Source organism: Panthera pardus, unplaced genomic scaffold (genome assembly GCF_024362965.1).
Source record: "Panthera pardus isolate Hobbes unplaced genomic scaffold, ASM2436296v1 HiC_scaffold_6, whole genome shotgun sequence".
Taxonomy (NCBI): Eukaryota; Metazoa; Chordata; class Mammalia; order Carnivora; family Felidae; genus Panthera; species Panthera pardus.
The window spans coordinates 127,773,759-127,793,119 of NW_026526991.1; the positions used below are offsets into that span (position 1 = coordinate 127,773,759).

General features: G+C 45.0%; 1 protein-coding gene across 4 annotated transcripts in view; it reads left to right on the forward strand.

Annotated features, from left to right (window-relative positions):
* Positions 1 to 19,361, forward strand: part of FAM107B (family with sequence similarity 107 member B) — a 229,122-nt gene that overhangs the window by 201,327 nt on the left and 8,434 nt on the right. For all 4 annotated transcript variants that reach the window (XM_019460734.2, XM_019460736.2, XM_019460738.2 and 1 more), the window contains one exon: positions 15,511 to 15,694. In XM_019460734.2, the coding sequence (XP_019316279.1) occupies positions 15,511 to 15,694 (184 nt within the window). The remainder of the gene's footprint in view (positions 1 to 15,510; positions 15,695 to 19,361) is intronic.

Consider the following 19,361-nt stretch of genomic DNA (forward strand, 5'->3'; position numbering starts at 1 on the left):
CTGTTAATTTAAGGGAAAGAGCACTGTGCACACTTCCAAGTAGGAGTTCACCTGGGGAGGCACTAGAGCAAAGTGGTTCAAAAGCATGGACTCTGGAGGTAGCTGTGTGATGCTTCCACTTACTAGCCTTTTAGCCTTAGGTGAATTAGCTAGCTTCGGTGCGCCTCAGTGTCTCCGTCCCTCCAACAGGGGGAATTTCAGTATCTTACCCCAAAGGTTGTGTGGCACATAGTGAGCAGGAAAGCATAGACTGCTGGGCCTGCCTGCAGCTGTCCTGATTTAGTCTCTCAAAGGCTGGGCATTTGCATTTAGCAAGTTCCCTGGTGGTGCTGATACATCTGATCCTTGCACTACACTTTGAGTAGCTCTTGTACACGCAGACGGGCATACTAGAAAAGAGGGGGCATACTGTTTTGGAGCCTGATATTTTTTTCCTATTTGATATATTGTGAATATTTCCAATTTTATTGTGCATTCTAAAAATATGATGTTTAAGTCCATTAAGTCCATTATCCCATTATTAGATATTTAAGTAGTTTCATTTTTAAGTTGATTTCTTTATTTTGAGAGAGAGCGAGAGAGAGCACGAGTGAGTGGGGGGAGGGACAGAGAGAGAGGGAGGGAGAGAATCTCAAGTGGGCTCTGAGCCCGATGAGGGGCTTTAATCTCACAAACTGAGAGATCATGACCTGAGCTGAAATCAAGAGTCAGATGCTTAACCAACTGAACCATTCAGGTGTCCCAGGTGGTTTCAAGGTTTGTTTGTTTGTTTTGCTATCATAGATCATAGATAAATATTCTTATACATTCTTGTCTACATCTCTGATTATTATCTTGGAGTAAATTTCTAGAAGTGAAATTATCAGGTTCCAGGGTGTCTTTGTGTTAAAGCCTTTTGCCACAGACTGCCAACAAATTCTTCAGAAAGGCTGCTTCTTCAGCAGCACAAGTTTATCTTCTTACAAGTGGTCCATGAGAGTAGATGCTGGTTTTCTAAATGTAGGGGAGTGAGGAGAAAAAACTGTTAATAACTTTATAAAAGTCACAGGTATTTGGGATTTGGTGGGAATAAGCAAGAAGAATATCTATGGATTTATAGAGAAGACAAAGACGTGTTAAGAGAAACTAGCTGGTAGGGGAAGTAAGGTCAACTGTGGCATAATTCCACTGTTGTTTTTAGGGGTCAGACTTGAATTTATTCATTTATGGTACAATACGTACTTGATATAGGAGACTTTATGCAAAGAGGAATAGTTTTTCGATTTTATTTATCCTGTATGGTATAGGTCTCTTTGTTCACTGTGATATTTCAGAACCCCCCTCCCCGCCCCCTCCCCCCCCCCCCCGATTTGGAGTTTTGGTCTAATAAAGTCTGGCCCATGCTCCATTCCTATGTGGACCTCTCTAGCCCTGGGCCAGGCAGTTGAGACTCTTATAGGCGCACTTGGGGTGAAGGTGGCTGCATCCGGGGAAATTCAGTATCACTAGCAGACAACCTACTCACTGCGGATTGCATGTGGAGAAGTGCATGGTTCTGAGGAACAAGGGTGAGCCAGAGTGGAGGCCAAAGTGGGGTACGTGAGGAATATCACAGGAGCAGCTTCTCATGTCCATCTGGCTGTAATGATGGGGCCAACCTCTGCAGCTCTTGGCTCTAAGCTCCTGTGGTTTAGAGCAACCGATAAGCCGAACTCTTCCGTATTATCAGAATGTTAGAACTAGTAAGGGATCTCAAGGGTCATCTGGTCCAGCCTTCTCGTTTTACAGATAAGGAAGTTAAATAATTTATTATTTTCAATTAAACTTCACCTCATAAGTATTTAAAATCAGATAGTCAGCCTTGGAACAGAATTGGCTGGTTATTCTTTCCTTGTTCTGGAAGATCTGTTTTTGAGAACTGAAGTGGCTGAAGGGTAGACAATAAAGCAGATGGCGGGGTGGGGGTTGGTGACTGCGGTCCTGTTGCTCAGCCCCAGGACACTGAACTGATTTAGAGTCAAACGTGTACTGCCCCTGAGTCAGGGAACTTCACTTGTGCCTCTCTTCAGATCTGAACAGTGTTGTATGGTCCCTGAGGGCTTCAAAGTAACCTTGGCTGTAGGGTAGCTCTCTGTACCAGTTCCATGTTTTCCAGGATTTACACATAACTAGTTTTCTTTGTGCAATTCAAAACAGTGGGTTTCTTTTTTCCCCTTTAGTAAACACATGTGTCAAATGCTTCTTTTTAAAAACAACAGCTGCTGTGAACACAAGCTGTGCCTTCTACCACTGGGTGACACTGTTAGACCACAGAGGAGTCTTCTCTGGTAAAAGCCGGGTCCTTGAACTTCAGATCTCATCAAGCTGCTTTATGTAGGAGAGAGAGAAGCTCTGAGTCACTTAATGGTCATGTATCAAATGTTACTTGATAAGTGTAATTTATCTGTCTAAGGCAATTTTAAGGCCAATGACTTTAAGGTAATTAATAATTAAAGAAATCTGTTAATTGGACAGCATTTCAGTTGCTTAGAGGTTTGTGCAGATTAATGGGCTGCATATTAATGAAGTACTAATTGCTTTTTGGGAATATTTATGCAAGCCGATATATTAATATTTATTTCTCACCAGACAACAATTTGAGTTAGCTTTCTGTGGCAAAAGACTCATGTTTTACACACAGCATTTGATGTCGTGGGCTTTTAGTGAGCATTTTATTGGGTCATCTTGTTCAAGAGGGAGGATAATCTTCTGGGTTAGGAAAATGTCTGCTGGACATTTGGTTCCCTGTACTGATCTTTATTGAGAGAAGAGACTTCACTCTAACTCATTCTGTGCTCCTTCAACATAAGATGAGGACAGAGAATTTGTTTAAAGTAAGGGTTGACCTCCCCTCCACCCTCTGTTTTTGCCCCTTTTTTGTAAATCTGAGCTCTGTACTTGCTGCATATCACCTGGCCGATTTTAGTTGAACGATATATGGAAAGCACACAGAGTTGTTTCTGAAGATGAGAAATAAGTAAAAGTCAGGTTTCCCCTTTGTGAGCTTAATGTGAGGGGAAGAAAACTTCAAATACAGTTTTAATAGAAGTAGACTTAAGTAGCCTCAGAGAAGTAGGAACAGTGTCCTGTTGGGCCAGAAGAGAGGGAATTCTCATGAGGAGTCAGGAAAAGCTTCGGGAAAGGAGCTACTTAATTTGGATGCTCTCACCCTTCGGTGTTTTCCCCCGTCATTCAGTCCACTTTTATGGAATGGCCATGGGTGACACAGGCATGGTGCTGGGCACACAATAGGGAGTAAACACAGATCTGTTGCCCGCATGGTCCACAGCCAAAGTCACAAGGAGTTAGCGGCCCCAGCTTTCTTCTGGTTCTTTTGCATCATGTAGTCCCTGTGTGTCTGACTCTCCTTCCTGTGGCTTATGTTTGAGGCACCGTGCTAGAGCTGTGGGGATGATTTAAGTCAGTCAAAGGTCTCTTCCCTGCCAAAGGACACTCATCTGTTCTTGAAGGAGACAACATGGATATATAGGAAAAATTAATTCATGGTAAGTGTCAGATTCGTGGGGTAAGGGGTCAGCGAGCAGAATTGCCCACATCGGTGCAGACGAGAGGAAGAGGGCTCCTGAGAAGTGGCAGTGGGAAGATTTTTGGCGAGAGAAGCTTTGAGCTGGGTCTTTGCAAGGACTTTTCATTGGTCTTGAGGAGGGAATTTTACCTGAGAGGAAATGAGGAACAGAGGTGGAGATGGGAATGTGTGCGGGTTTTGTGTAGACTGGTTTGCCAGAGTAGAGGCTTTGTGTTGGAGAGCAGCCACAAGTTTGCAAGGGTGATTGAGGACCAGATTGTAGGGAACCTTGGGAACTAGGTGGAAAGTTAAGACTTTATCCTGATGTGGCAGTGATATTTGGCCTGGCGGTTCTTGATCTGATGAAATAGTGCATCGGATTTGGCTGGGGTGCAGTGAGAAGAGTGATCGGGAGGAGTGGAGGCCGGTGAAGGGCCAGCTGCTTGATTCGGAGACGAGGGGAGGAAAGCGTGAACTAGGACTATAGCAGGGGCAGTGGGTGACGGTCTCAAAGACATTTATTATGAGGAAGAAACACTGACTGGTTGATTCCGTATCAAGGCTGAGGTATAAGACATTTCAGAGATAACGTCGGTTTGAAAACTGGCTGGCCTATGGTGAAGTTAGGAAGTTAAGGGACAGCCACAGGATTATTTCTGACAGTGGGAGACAGGTGTGTGTGGCGTCCTCTCTGTTGCTATTGAAAACAAAAATTTCGACTCCAATTTGCCAGGGATGATTTCCACCAGAATATAAGGGGTTGGCTCTGTCCTGCTTGGTGTTCTATTCTTATCTGGCCCAAAGGGGGCACTTATTAAACCAGCCAGCGAGGTTGAGCTCAACTTGACACGTTTGCTTCAGATGTGAAGTATCCAGTTGGCAGTTGAAACTTTTGACCTGGAGCTTGGGAAGAAAGGAAGAATCTTCGTATACCCTTCAGAAATGGCTCATATAGCAGAAAGGCCAAGGGCATGTTGGGTCACCAGAGTCAAGAGTATAGAGCTAGGGACCTGTTCTGCAGAACAATGGGCACTGAGAGAGCGGGAGGGAAGAGGACGCTTGGGCAGATAGGTAGGGAGGGTCAGGGGAGGGTCGTCCAAGGGGCTGGCTTTCACATCGAGGAGGACATGGACGACAGCTTTGAATTCCACGGAGCGGCTGAGGAGCCAGGAGGCCTGAGGAGAACCCTGTACATTGGCTGCTATGCAAATAGGAACACAGTGCACGGAATTTGTTTTCTGTGATCTGTTAGTGTTAGTGATCCACTGGTAGCTTTTTGTGCTTGGCTGCCTCATGGATCACTGTCCTTGTGGACAGACCTGAGGGTCAGAGCATAGGACCTCCTATCTGAAAGAACGTCTGACCAACCCCCTGGCACAGTCCACCCTCTTGATAGCAGCCCATAAGGAGACCCCCCATCTCAGTTTGAAATATCTCTGGATGAGAGCTTGAGCCTCACCATTTTCTTGTGCTTGTTTGGTTGAGAAACCATTCTGTGCTATTGGGGGCTTCAGAGAGGACTAAGCAGGCTGGGACATGCGAAGCCCAGAAGCCTGGCAGGTGGTGACATGCCCTGTGGCGTGGGCTGCCGTCATGCAGCTGTGCTGTGTGTCATTGCCCACGATGGTGATGCCGGTCACCTGGTTGCCACTCTCTTTTCTTTCAGATGAATGCTTCTGTTGGCCAGGGCTGAGGAGATTTCTCCCTCCCACCATTCACTCCTCACAGAATTAGGGTAGTACCAGAGGGCAGCAGGGAATTCTAGAATCTGCCCTCAAGGTAGAGGGAGGGAATGTGCAGGATTCAAGTCTTACCTGAAGGGCTACGGGAGGTTAAGCAAATTGTGAACATAAGTAAAGTTGTCTTGATGTTTGAAGACTTAAACTCTATATTGGGCCAAATTAGGAAATGTTATGTTTTTGGAGATCCCTTATATTCATATAATTGCTTTATGCTCAGAATAGTTATTTGCGACAGATTACTGAGAAGTTGGAGAGAAATGGCCATCCAGTTCTGCAGATAAGACTGAAGCGTAGTAATTGGGAAATTATCAAGATTTTCAGGGCATTGGCAGGCTCAAGCTGCAGGCTCCAGTCTGTGCTTTGGCCTTGTCTATCAGGGATTTTCATCACCCCCTCCAATCTGCCCCCCTCCCACATCCCTCTGTGTCACATGAGTCCAAATCAAGAAGATGAGCAGAGACCAAGATTGGGTTTATCCATTAAATTTTGTCTCAGCTAGTATACCTGTGGCATATGGCCATCCATTTTCACTTAAATAGAACATTAGTTAATGAAGAGGTAGATTAATGAATTAATTTGTTGGAACTATTTAACTGTCTAATTTGTTGAGCATATGCTGCAGGGGCAGGTACTGTGTGTGGTGGATGTTTTCCAGAAGTTTTCTTTTAATGCTTGCAACTGCTCTGCAAATGTAGGTATGTGAGCTCTGATTTACAGTTGAGGAGGTCAAGACCCAGGTTAAGTAACAAAAATCACATAACTGGTAGATGATGTAACCAGGATTCTAATCCAGGATGGGTGGTCTTCAAGCCTGGTTTTCTTTTCCATTATACTGTATTATTTCTCATGGATTGAACAAGGTTTAAAATGGATGAAATGACAAAATTCTAATAACATAGCAGCAACGAAATAATCTCTTAGATAGTAATTTTAATAGCTATTTGATATGTACAGTATTTAACGTGGTGTGACGTATATACAGAGAAGGACATAGGCCGTAAAGGTGTAGTGAGTGGTGCATTTTCCGAGTGAACAAACCTGTATAACCAGAACCTATATCAGGAAACAGAACATTAGCAGCACTCCGAAAGTCGTATTCCCTTCCCTCCCAGCCCACTCCCAAGATATCCTTTATCCTGATACCTAACACCAAAGATTGGTTTTTCCTGTTTTCGGACATTATGTATGTGGAATAATGAAGTACGGACTCTTGTGTCTGGCTTCTTTTGCTCAGAGTTACATTTGTGAGATTCAACCTTGTCGTCCCTTCGTTCCCATTGCTGCGTAGTATTCCAGTGTATCAGTGCGCCCAGTTTGTTTATCCATCCTCCTGATAATGGACATTTGGATCACTTCCTGTGTGGAGCTATTAAGTATAGCACTGCTGCGAACCTTCTTCGAAAAACCTTTGTGTTTGAAAGAACATGCGTCTTTCCTGACTTCTTTCCTCACTTTAATGCAATTTTCTGCAAGATGTCTTCTGTTTGGGGTTGTAAAGCTGTGATGTTAAAAGGCTTCTAAAATCTTTTCAAGAGGTAGAGAAAATCATCCTGTTAAAAGCGAAACTTAAGTCTTCCTTCCCATTATCCCAATCCAGAAGAATGGACTGCTCAAAGAGCATCCCTTTGGAATCAGGCAGACCCAAGTTCAAATCCTAGTCCTGTCCTGTAGTAACTGTGTGACCCAGTGCAGGAATAACAATGTTATTATTACTAATTGTTATATATTGCCAGTGATGGCGCTAATATCAGATGACATCTGCTGAAGGTTTATGATTTCTAGTCACTGTATTTGGTATAAGTTTCTCATTTACCCTTCCTAACAACCCTACGAGATAATCTGCCATTCTTGTTTTTTTTTTTTTTTTTTTTTTTTATTCTTTAACTGGTGAGGTAACCTGCCCAAAGACACAGTAAATGAGAAATCTAGAATTTAGACCCAGTCAGTACGATCTGGAACCCATGTTCTTGAAGTTGTCTGAGCCTCCTTTGTAGGCCATAGGGAATAATAACTCCTACCTCAGAGGGCCTTATCCAGAATTAAGTGATGGGGAGAAGCTAAATGTACACCTTCTAGGGGAGATCCATAGGGACCCCAGAGTGGATTGCTTTCGTGGCATATCTCTGCACTTTTAACAGTGTTGAGGGTCAGGGGTGAGGCCTCCCTGCTCTCCTGGTGGTTGTTAGGAAGACGGACATCTAGTTATTTGTGGAGCCGTCGCCACCTTCTGGTTGGTCTCGCCTCAGCCAAGCCGGCTTAGCTTTGATAATGGCCTGTGTTCCGTCTTCCCCATGTTTCTTGCCTCCTTTCCCATGTTCTAAATATAAAATATGTGCCTTTTTTATAAAAATACATTTTTAGGGGATGAAAAAACTGATGAGAAAATGAGTTTGGTATTTTCCCAAGGGCGTCACCATTTGGCGTTTGTACAGCAGCGTATTTGCAGCCACTTTATCGAGAGTTTGAAGTGGCGGCAGTCGTGGGGCCGGGCAGAGGCGAAAAAGTGACATTTCTGTGTGCAGACCGCTCTGGTTGGGTGCCATTTCTAAGCCTTAGTTTAGGTTTGTGGCCACAGAGGTCCCCTGGGCTCTTCAGGTGCCAGATGGTGTCACTGTCCCTGATGAATTTGTAGGTTCACCCAGGCAGGTCAGGAGTTTGTCGTTGCAACCCTTGGCTGTTGGGGAACAGTTCTTGTCTTAACTCCCTCACCGCTCTCTCAGCTTCCTCTTTACAGCCTGCCTCCCTCCTGGGATCAGTGGGTACTGAGGGCAGGCTTCCCATTGCCAGGTGACCTAGGCCTGGGGCTGGCCTGCCTGCTATCTTAAGTGATCGGGCTCTTTCAGAGTATTGTCAGAGGGTTGCTAGAATCTCTTAGAGTCAGCCTGGGAAACAATTGCTCCTCAAGATTGCTTTGGAATTACTTCTAACTTGCCGGAAGTAGTTGTAGCAATTCAGAAGTTTACTTGTTTCACTTTGATTGGTCACAGGACACCCGTAGCCTACAGTACACCTGCATACATTGCCATGTTTCAGATATTGTTTTCAAAAAGGCTTCAATTATTAGTGCTTCTAGGTAGAATTTGATTTTAAATATTAAGGTAAACATGAAATTTAGCATAATTTCTAAATGTGGTTTTTAAATCTCATGGGATTAGGTTTTAAATTTTATCTTTCTGATGTAGAAATAGCAGATAAAACTGCTGACTCCAAAAACGGTGTGAGGAGGAAATTCAGATGCAATAAATATTTTTTATTAATCCACTTGTGACGTGTTTCTGTGGGAATGGTTATTTACCTCTGGAAAGCAGTCAACACAGAATGCCTGCGAATAGGCATGAAGTAGGCCCAGAGTAAACCTTTTTGATCGGGACAACAAAGCCAGGACTCAAAATCCATCTCTAATGTTGGTATTTTCTTGTCTCCTGGGATAGTAGAGTTTAATAATGACTTCTGTTTGTTGATTTCCAGAAGTTAAAGCAGAATTCTCATCAGGTGGTGTTTTTCAGTGCACCGTGTTTGGGCTTGTGGTCTTGGGGGTCTTCTGGGTTCTTGTCGAATGCCTTTGGGTACCAGATGATGCCACCGTCTCCTCCTGGTCCAAGGCAGAGTTTTTAGGTTTGCTTTCAAATCTCTAGGATGTATTTAGTATTAGGGTCAGTCTAAAATGCAGTTCTCTATTACTCAACTTGTTAAGGTATTTCAGTGCTGCCTTGGTCTCTGAGCGGCATAAAAGGACCTTGCTATTGGGGCCTATGTCTTGCTCTACCCTGCCCTCTGGCTAAGCCATTCACAACTCCATGTAGCACCTTGAAGGTGGGATAGACCTTTTTACACTTTTCAGAAGGTTTTTTTTTTTTAAATGGTCATTTATTTATTTTTGAGAGAGCGCATGCAAGTGGAGAAGGGCCAGAGAGAGAGAGAGGGAGCCAGAGAATCTGCAGCAGGCTCCAGGCTCCGTGCTGTCAGCTCAGAGCCCAAAGCCGGGCTTAAACTCACGAATCATGAGATCATGACCCCGAGCCAAAGTCAGATGCCCAACCCACTGAGCCACCCAGGTGCCCCTTTTTGGAAGGTTCTTAATATTTGTAGCATGAATGGGTCTTAGAATTACTGGATGTTACCAGTGAGAAGGGCTGTGGGTCATTTAGTTGAACTCCTATGTTTTTAAAGAAACCAAGGCCTAAAGAGGTGGAGTTTTGTATGTAAGGTTTCTCAGACCTCTAAATAAACTGTGTTAGTGGTGTTGGTCACACAGTTTATCTAATAATAGCTTCTATTTATTGAATTTCCATAGACATGCCAGAGATTGTATGGAGTACTTAAATAAATCTACATTTCAACCAATTCTTACAGCACTCACTTTAACAGATGGGAGAACGGAGGGTCACGAAAGTTAAGTTTTATCCAGGATCTCAAGCCAGTTTTATTTCTCCTACACTGAGCCAACACTAGTTTTCCTTTATTGAATTGAAATTAAAAAAAATACAAATCGGTTTATTTGATCAGGGGAGTATGACAAAAATGTCTTCGTGTTATTCTTCGTGAAGAATGTGTCATGTGGTAATAATGTCGATGCACAAAGTACTTTTCCTTCCAGACAGTTCTGTCTCATCCTCTTTGTCTGTCAGGCTTCAGGATTACCTGATGCTCAGGGAGGAAACCCTGACCTCCCAACTCCACTGTCTGCGCTGCACACACAACTTGTTGCTAGGACTTCGGACAGCTCAGGGGCTCCCTCTACTGGTAGTTACTTCATTTGACTACTATTTATTGACCTTGTCCAGGGAGTGTGAAGAATGTGAACATAGACCAGATGTGGTCTTTGCAGTGAAGGGATGACGATTATGTACACATTGCTGTGATAGAAGGTGGGGATTGGTGACTGTTAGGGAAAGGGAACAGAGAAAATTCCTTTGGGGTTGAGAAGTCAGGGAGTTTAATCGCAACTGGGGAATTAGGAAAGGTAGCTTGGAAGATTTGACATTTATCTGGATCTGAAAGGTTGAGTGAAATTTGGCTTTACAGCAGTTCAGGGGTAGGTACTTGAAGAGGATCAGCATCTCTGCTGGAGAGAATGGTGCTGGCAAAGGCATGCTGGTGAGGAGGGCAGGGAAATGTGAACATTTGGGGGGCAGTAAGTGTTCATTTCAGTTTAAATTTTTTTTGAAGTTATTTATTTTGATAGTGAGTGAGCAGAGGAGGGGCAGAGACAGAGGGAGAGAGAGAATCCCAAGCAGGCTCTGCGCTGTCAGCACAAAGTCCTATGCGGGGCTTGGCCTCACAAACCATGAAATCATGACCTGAGCTGGAACTGAGCATCGGCGCTTAACCAACTGAGCCACCCAGGCACCCTCCATTTCAGTTTAATTGGTGCATAGGATCCGTGAAATGAAAGAGTTCCTTTAGGATTCGAAGGGCATTTTCCAGTGCCATTGACTTAGTAGCGATTAGGAAGATGGTTGACAAAGGGAAGAAAGTTGAAGAAGAAGGTCATTTACGTTTCATGTGTTGGTCATGGCTCGAGGGTGGAAAGTCACTGAGAAGTGGCGAGAATGCAGACCCCAGATCCTTCAGTGGCCACCACCACTGCCATGAGTACTAGAGGTTAACAGAGGTTGCTCCCTGCTGGTTCATCCCCAGGGCTCACCCCACTAAGTGACCTTTTCCCAGACCCCGGCAGGGTCTACTCCGTAAGGGGCCACAAGGACTGCTTTAGCCTGGTTCACAGGCAGGCCTCAGGTCACACTTGACTGAGGCTGAGGGGCCTCGTGTCTCCTGTCCTGGCCCCAGTTGTGCAGAAGGGCAAACCAGTGAGAAAGGGTTTGAAGGGGAGCGTCTGCACCTTCGTGTGCAGCAGGGTGTCTGCTTCAATCCAGGCGGGGACAGGCTGAGGCCCGCCTTCCTGCCCTGGTCCCCAGATACTAAACCTAGAGAGGAATCTGAAGAAAATTCCAAGCTAGAGCTTGTTTCCTAGATTCAGAACCGAAGCCTTTCCCATTCTGCACACTGAAAGCTCTACCTCTATCTTGGTATCAAGGCCCGAGATGTGCTTGTACCCTGGCACCGACATCCGGAAGAGACTGGGAGTGAGCACCCTATTTGTTTGCCTTTGCTTGCAGGAATTGTGAGAAAGGAGGGCAGAGGGAGGGAGCCTGGGGAGGCGGGGTGGGGGGGGGGGGTGGGTGCCAAGTGAGAGACCATGGATGTCAAACCAATGAGGCAAAGGAAAGAGTCAGCCAGGGTTTGAGCACTGATTGCCTTCGCCTTCTTGCTGTCACCACCTAGACGTCTGTCCAGCAGGTACATCAGACTCTTCGTGTCCACTTCCACTCCCAGCACCCCTGCATGATGGCGCTGACCCTCTTGTAGCTTAGGCCAGGGACCTTGGAGTCCCCCGTGCTTCTTCCATGCCTTTCGTGACTCTTGTCCAGTCCTTCAGGAAACCTCAGAGGCTTTCCAGTCAGCACCTATCCTGACCCGTCTGACCTGTGCTGCAACCATCCTGGTCTAACCCATGTGTCACCCATGTGTCACCCATATCACTGTTCCTGCCCAGTTTTTTCCCCGCCTGCTGCTGCTGTTTTAAACTCAGTAACTACAGTGGTCTTTTAAAACCATGAGACTCCTAGGGTGCCTGGGTGGCTCAGTCAGTTAAGCATCTGACTTCGGCTCAAGTCATGATCTCACGGTTCATGGGTTTGAGCCCCGCATCAGGCTCTGTGCTGACAGCTCAGAGCCTGGAGCCTGCTTCTGATTCTGTGTCTCCCTTTCTCTCTGCCCCTCCCCTGCTCACACTGTCTCTGCCTCTCAAAAATAAATAATTGTAAAAAAAAGAAAACAACCATAAGAGACTCTTAAATACAGAGAACAAACTGAGGGTTGATTTGGGGCGGGAAGAGGGGGAAAAGGGTGATGGGCATTGAGGAGGGCACTTGTTGGGATGAGCACTGGGTGTTGTTGTATGTAAGCGATGAATCACGGGAATCTACCCCCTAAACCAAGAGCACACTGTACACATTGTATGTTAGCCGATTTGACAATAAATTACATTTAAAAAAATAATTATAGACGGAAAAAAAACAAAATCAAGATGTAAAAAATAAAAAAATAGGAGTCTGGTCTGGTCACTTCTCTGCTCGAAATCCTGAATGTCTTTTCTGCTGTCTCCAGAGTAAAGGCCAAGAGTCCTTACACTGGCCCTCACGTTCCCCATGACACGTGACCCCTCCCCGCCTGCATCACCTCTCTGTCCTCACTGACACTCATTCCTCCAGCCCCGCTGGCTTCTTTGCAGCTCCTCACACCCCCCAGGCACACTGCTGCCTTGTGGCCTTTGCATGTGTTCTTTGCTTTGCCCCACGTCCACAGGGCTCCCCTTCCCCCAGGTGATACTGACCTTAGGAGGCTGTGACCTGTTTTGATTCAGTGTCATGGAGATTATCCATGGTTTGGAGCAGAGAAACAGATCCTTTTATGGGATCCTGTAGGCCTTCTTGTCTGCTCATTAATGAGAATGGAAAGACCTCTGGGGCCACACAGAGGTGTGAATGGTGCCTTTCACATATCAGTCAAAGAGCACACTTTGGTGTGGGGCAGCGTACCAGGCTGGCCGTGATGGGCTTGCTGACTTGCCACCGTCAAGGTTTGTAATTCTCCAGTCACTGTGGTTGCAGGCATTCTGATTTAAAGGATCCATGTCAATAGCGTCCAAGGAATATTTGGTGTAAGTTGTTACGCACATCTCAGTGTTCAGTAATTCTGAGCCTCAGTTATGCCGTTAAACCTAAAATATATAAACAAATAGTGCATCCACAGTTTTTCTATTTTAGCTGATTTCTTTATTCTTTGGATTTTTAATCTCTTTATTTTCACATTAATCTTCAAGAGATTTTGCTATAAAAATAGCAAATTTGGTAGAGAGAACAGGTTTGAGATCAGAGACATTCATTTTAGTTTGAGCTTCCCATTACTAGTAATATTAGCATGAACAAGTTACTTTTTGTTTCCCCGTTTTATTGTTTGCAAAGTGAAGATTCTAGTTCTTCTGTTCGTTGGGTTGTTGCTAGGCTCACACATGGTCACGTACGGGCCCTGGGTGATTGCTGACTGCTGCTTGGAACATCTTTTCCCCTTGGGTGTGGAAGAACACACCAGTGGTTTGGAATAGTTCAGGATTTGGGAAAGCATCTTCATGACCTTGAGAGCAAAACTCCTGCTTGTGACTGACTGCACCTGGATCCAGTTTTTGTTTTTGTTTTAAAATTTTTAGTTGAAAACACATCTTTATTTTTTCCACTGCCTACCCCTTCACTCCTGTGCCCAAGTCCATGGAAACCACACCGTGTGTTCTCTCCTCCCTTCATCTTGTGTGAATATACGTGCTTTTACTTCACGTTTGCTCGGTGGGTTGATGTCATGGGCAGAAATAAAGATGGAACTTGTCTTCCGTCGAGGAGCTTATCCCTGGAAGACCTCTCCACTTTTTTAGTTTAGACCAGGTTTGATTCAGTTAACATTTATTCAGCTTCTGCCATGTGCCAGGCACTTTGCTGGGCCTGGGGATTTAGAGCTGTAAAAGAAGTGGTTCTGACTCTTGGGGAGAATAGGCAGAAACCCCTGGCTCCTCTGTGTCCTGGTGGAAGTACATCTACACCATTGCTGGGCCGGGAGGCGTGGAGGGGATCGTTCTCTCCGTGTCCCTGGAGAGGTGGGGGAAGGTGGCCGTTTTGGGTGTGAGCCCATGCACGTGCGGGTCTTCCCCCAACCTTGGCCTGTTCTGTGGTCACTGTTCCGTCTAGAGGCGTCAAACTGGCCAGAGAATTAGTAAGCATGTTCTCTGGACTTTGAGGGAAGGCCCAGTGTCAAATACTGTGCCATAGTCAGACTCTGCATCTCATTTTTGGTTTGGGAAATAAAGTCATCATACAGGGACAGGGAAGCATGAAATGGCATGTTAATTATGTTGAAATATTGGACAGATTTGTTTTGGGGGCAGGGGAGCAGGATTGAGGTCAACACCAAAAGTGCCTAGGGGTCCACAGCAATGGAGTGCCTGCCGGCTGGACCCATCAGCTTCCAGCCTGATGCCCAGCCAGCCTTCTTCCTCCCAGCTCTTGCCCTCGCTGAGTTTGTTCTTCTGTCTCATTAAATATCACGAATGTTCGTGGAGTGCCCACTGTGTGCCACACACTGCCCCTGCATAGCCACAGGGGCGTGTGGGGGGGAGACCTGTGCCCTGAGCATCTCTTATGGGGGGACACACAGTTAAATCATAGAATGAATGACTAGAATTGAACACGGGGTGGGGGCGGTGGTGGTGGCGGAAGGGACCCTGGGGATCGTCCTCTGTTCCTTTTGCTTTACTGATCAGGAGTCTGAGCCCAGAAAGGCCGTGGGACTCTGCCCAGGCATTCCATGGAGTTGTTGCGCTGTGCTCCAGTGACTGCCTGCCCTCCCCGCCAAAAACCTATACAGACGCGTTCTTGCCGCGAAGTATTCTCCCTTTGTCTTCCCTTCTTTCTTCCCTTCCTGTCACTTCCTTTTTTTCTGGCACTGTTGTGGGGCAGCTGGAGAGGGGGTGGGTAAGACAAAATTCTCGCCCTCGGGAGCATTTGCTTTCGAGAGCCAGTAACCAAGAAGCCAACTCACAGGACTGACAGCGGGGAAGAACTGGGGGCTGGGTTGGGTTTAAGTAGGGTAGGGAGAGGTCAGACCTCGCTGAGAAGGTGACGTTTGAGGAGGGAGCGGAGGACAATGTGAGCTGGGTGCTCATGTAAGGGGAGAGGAGACCCCGGCCAGTGGCAACATCAGGAGCAGTGCTCTGCGCTCGAGAAGCCTCACAACATTGATGGGTGTCATGGGTCTGCCCATTACTGGTGCACATTCGTTGCGGGGGTGGGGGGAGGGGGCTGAAAGAAGCAATGAAGGATCCCGGTCAGGTGTCCAGGTGCTTGTAATGGGGTTAAGTTGGTCTTTTGACATGTTGGCAGGAAGCATCCTGTGTGACCTGGAACTTAAAGTGTGAGCAGTAGTGACCAGAGTCAGATCGTGGGTCCCCTTTGCTTTAGTCACCCGGAAAACCACGGCCATTGTTGTGTCTCTTTTTCTCTGCCTCCTGCTTTCTCGAAGCTTCAGAGGAGTTTTCAGTGAAGCAGTGAGGTGGGCCCTGGGGGATGGCACGCCTCCGCAGGAAAGACCAGAGACCGTGTCACCTTTCTCTTTCAGACGGCCCGTCTGAGGACAGTGACCTCAAGGACGCCTATCTCATTCCGAGAAACATCATGGCTGAGCCAGACTACATGGAAGATGACAATCCGGAGCTAATTAGGCCTCAGAAACTAGTCAATCCTGTCAAAACATCCCGCAACCATCAGGATCTTCACAGGGAACTTCTCATGAATCAAAAAAGGTACGGTGGTTTCCTGAGCAGAATTTTCCTTTGGGGACTTCAGCTTCAGAGATGTTTACCTTTCCTGATGGTTTTTAAGGCTGCCTTGTTCCTTCTGGTGTCCTTGAGCCAGGGCACCCCCTTCCCCCCCATAAAGTCCCGTCATCTGCTGGAGTGACTCTGCATTCTACAGAACTGTGTCCTCTTTGAGAATAGACACCTGCTTTAGAATTTGGATGTGAGGGGATCGATTAAGGATAAAAGAGTATCCTAAGTTGAAGAGGAATACCTTATTTGTTACATTTGTAAAAATTCTGAATTTGCCCCTTACATTTGGGGCATTTATTATTTTTTTGGAAGAGAGAAAACATTTACCTTTTATCTTCTTTGTAGACAGTTTGCTCCATGTGTGCTATAAAAAATTTGGATGTTGGGTTGGTATAGTCTGCTTTTTAAGTGATTCTGGGCAGGGCAGGTTGACTGGGAGAGCCAAGGATACAAAATTATTTTTATTTATTAGGACACAGAATTACTTACTTTATTTAAGAGCCTTTAAGCTTCCTTTGGAGCTCTTCTTGGATCTTCAGAATGAAACTGTTGATCTTAACTGTGGGACCTTATGGGTCATTCATTGCCCTACTCTTTACTCAGCCTTAGTAGCTACCCATTGAACTGAAGGATATACAGACCAAGTTAAGCAGCCGGGTCACATTTTAGCAGGAAGGCCTAATTTAAAAATAAAAATAAAAAAATGTGAAGAGATGTTGGCGGCAGTTCTCCTTCCCTAGTGCACCCCTGCCACGCATTATTCGCGTGCCCCAGTATGCTGTTAGATTCATGCTGATTAAACTGAATGCACGTTTGATCCTTTTTGAATAAGTGCTTAGCTTCTAACCATCTTTGTCACATAAAAGAAAAAATATATAGAATTGATATCATGCCCAAAGCAAAGCAGAACTGTACGTTCCTAAATAGACCACAGAGTTTGAAGACAGTCTTACCTGGGAAATGATGGCCTGCATTTTGGTACAAAGATCAAAAGTTTAATGTACTCCAAAAGAGTAGCAGTTGCCACTGAGTGGTTTTCTGATCGTCTTTTACCTCTTGGTCCTCAGTTGCCTTATCTGTAAAGTGGGAGGAGGGGACTTGGTTGATCTCCAGTAAGAGACATTCTGGCCCAAGCTGTTTTTGTTTTATTTGGTTTGGTTTTGTTCTTCTGTTATATCTATGAAAAGGCTCCAAGTCGGAAGAGAGGCAAAGGTAAAACCAAAATTGGCACACTTGTTCTCTGAATTATAGCCTACAAATTATTCCACAAACATGTACTTAGTACCCTGGGTTATATCTAAAACGTATAGGTTTGTACAATCGAATCTGGTTCCAAATTTTCTAGAGTAGTCATTTTCTGTGAAAATAGACCTTCCTTCTGTCTGACTTTCTCTGGCCCATGATTTCTTTTCCTTGTTTACACAGCTGACTCTTTAGCCAGGCCCAGCTCAAGTAATTTGGGAGAATGCTGGTGTTCCCTCAAGTACCATGGTGTAGAGAGGATGTTGCTCTGAGGTTAGAGGGAAATCATCTAAATCCTGGTTTGCCATTTAACTTGACCTACCTTTATGACCTTGGACAAGGTCCCCCTTCCTGACACAAGTTTCTTCATCTATGAAATGGGGGATAAAAATATCCTTCTTACAAAAAATAAATAGGGGATGGGGCACCTGGGTGGCTCAGTTGGTTGAGTGTCCCACTTCAGCTCAGGTCTTGATCTCATGGTTTGTGAGTTTGAGCCCTGTGTCCAGCTCTGTGCTCACAGCTCAGAGCCTGGAGCCTGCTTTGGATCCTGTGTCTCTCTTTCTCTCTGCCCTTCCACTGATCATGCTCGCGCGCGCTCTCTCTCTCTCTCTCTCTCTCAAAAATAAATAAAAACATTTAATAAAAACAAAGTAAATAAGGGCACGTGGGTGACTCAGTTGGTTGAATGTCCGACTCTTGATCTTAGCTCAGGTCTTGATCTTAGGATCGTGAGTTGAAGCCCCACGTTGGGCTCCATCCTTGGCATGGAGCCTACTTAAAAAAAATTTTAAATAATAACGTGTGAATACCTGTTAAAATGACTGGGGTATAACAAATGCTCAATTCGGGGCGCCTGGGTGGCTCAGTTGGGTGAACGTCCGATTTCGGTTCAGGTCATGATCTAGCTCATGGTTCATGAGTTTCAGCCCTGAGTTGAGCCCTGTGCTGACAGCTCAGAGCCTGGAACCTGCTTTGGATTCTGTGTCTCCCTCCCTCTCTCCTCCTCCCCCACTCACTCTCTCTCTCTCTCTCTCTCTCTCTCTCTCAAAAATAAATAAACATTAAAAATAAATAAATTTAAAAAATAAATGTTCAGTTAGTCCCATCCATGTTCCACCTCCCATGTAGCATCTTCTGAAAATTCCCATTGCTTCTTCCCCCTTTTCTCTGAAGGGCTGTGGCCTGGGTTTTGAAGTATATCAAGAGGGGGAAAAGAAACCGAAAAGGCAGGAAGGTGGGTTTCAAAATCCAATGCATGTATCTCATCCTATGTTTTCAGGTTTTTGAAGATAAGATCTTAGTTTGGTGGGGTCCTCACATTAGAAATACAGTTGGTTTGTGGAGTGAAAATGTCTCAAGCAGTTTCTTCTCTGATTTATCTTCTATCATATATACTTACTAGAGACTCTGGGGTTTTTATTTAGAAATAAAATTTCTAAATTTAGAAAATCTAGAAATTTTTGTGCCAAATGATAGGAAGTTTCAGAGGGATAATATATATATTTGGTTAAAGGATAATTGTACTTGGTTTTTGGCTTGAATCATAATGAAAGTCTGCTTCCTTTTCTACAATTTGTAAAGGACCTTCCCATATTTTATCTTAACCAGTGATCTTTCCAGTAACCCAGTGTGTGTTATCTTGGGGTTACCCTAATTTGACATATAAATACAAGAAAACTCAGAGAATAAACATAGAATAAAAAGCAATTCATACAGATAAACCAAATAGAGTAATAGTATCACTCAGAAAAAAAAGTGGAGAAAAGAGAGGGAGACAGAAATGAGATCAACGCAAAGCAAGCATTCCATGGAGCCCTGTACCTTTGCTCTACTTAGGCATAAATTTGGCTCAAAACCCGGGAGCATTTGGTTCACAGAGTTTTTCAGGTTACATTTTAGAGATCATAAGATAAAAGCAGATTCACTGTTTAGGAAAACAAATACTCGTAGATACTCATAAATACTCTGAAACCTACACCCTGTCAAGGATATAATTCTCCTCTACTTCCCGTCTTTTGGACCTAGATCAGTTTTAGATTAAGAGTTTTTAAATTTTGATCTGGTTACAGTCTGCCATTAGGTCTGATTATGAAGACCTTTGGTCAGCTTCTCAGGTTCTGTAGGTATTCCCAGTGGCTTAAAGGGCAGATTTCAAGAGGCATTATTTTTTGTAGTTGGCAGATTTCAAAAGAAATTAGTTTTTGTAGTTGAAAGATGAGTGTTCGGGACACCTGGGTGGCTCAGTCGATTGAGCATCTGACTTCAGTCAGGTCATGATCTCACGGTTCATGAGTTTGAGCCCCACAGCAGTCTTGATGCTGTAAAATGTAGGGATTGAAGCGCAGAGCCTGCTTCAGATCCTCTGTCCCCCCATCCCTGCTCGCCTCTCTTTGCC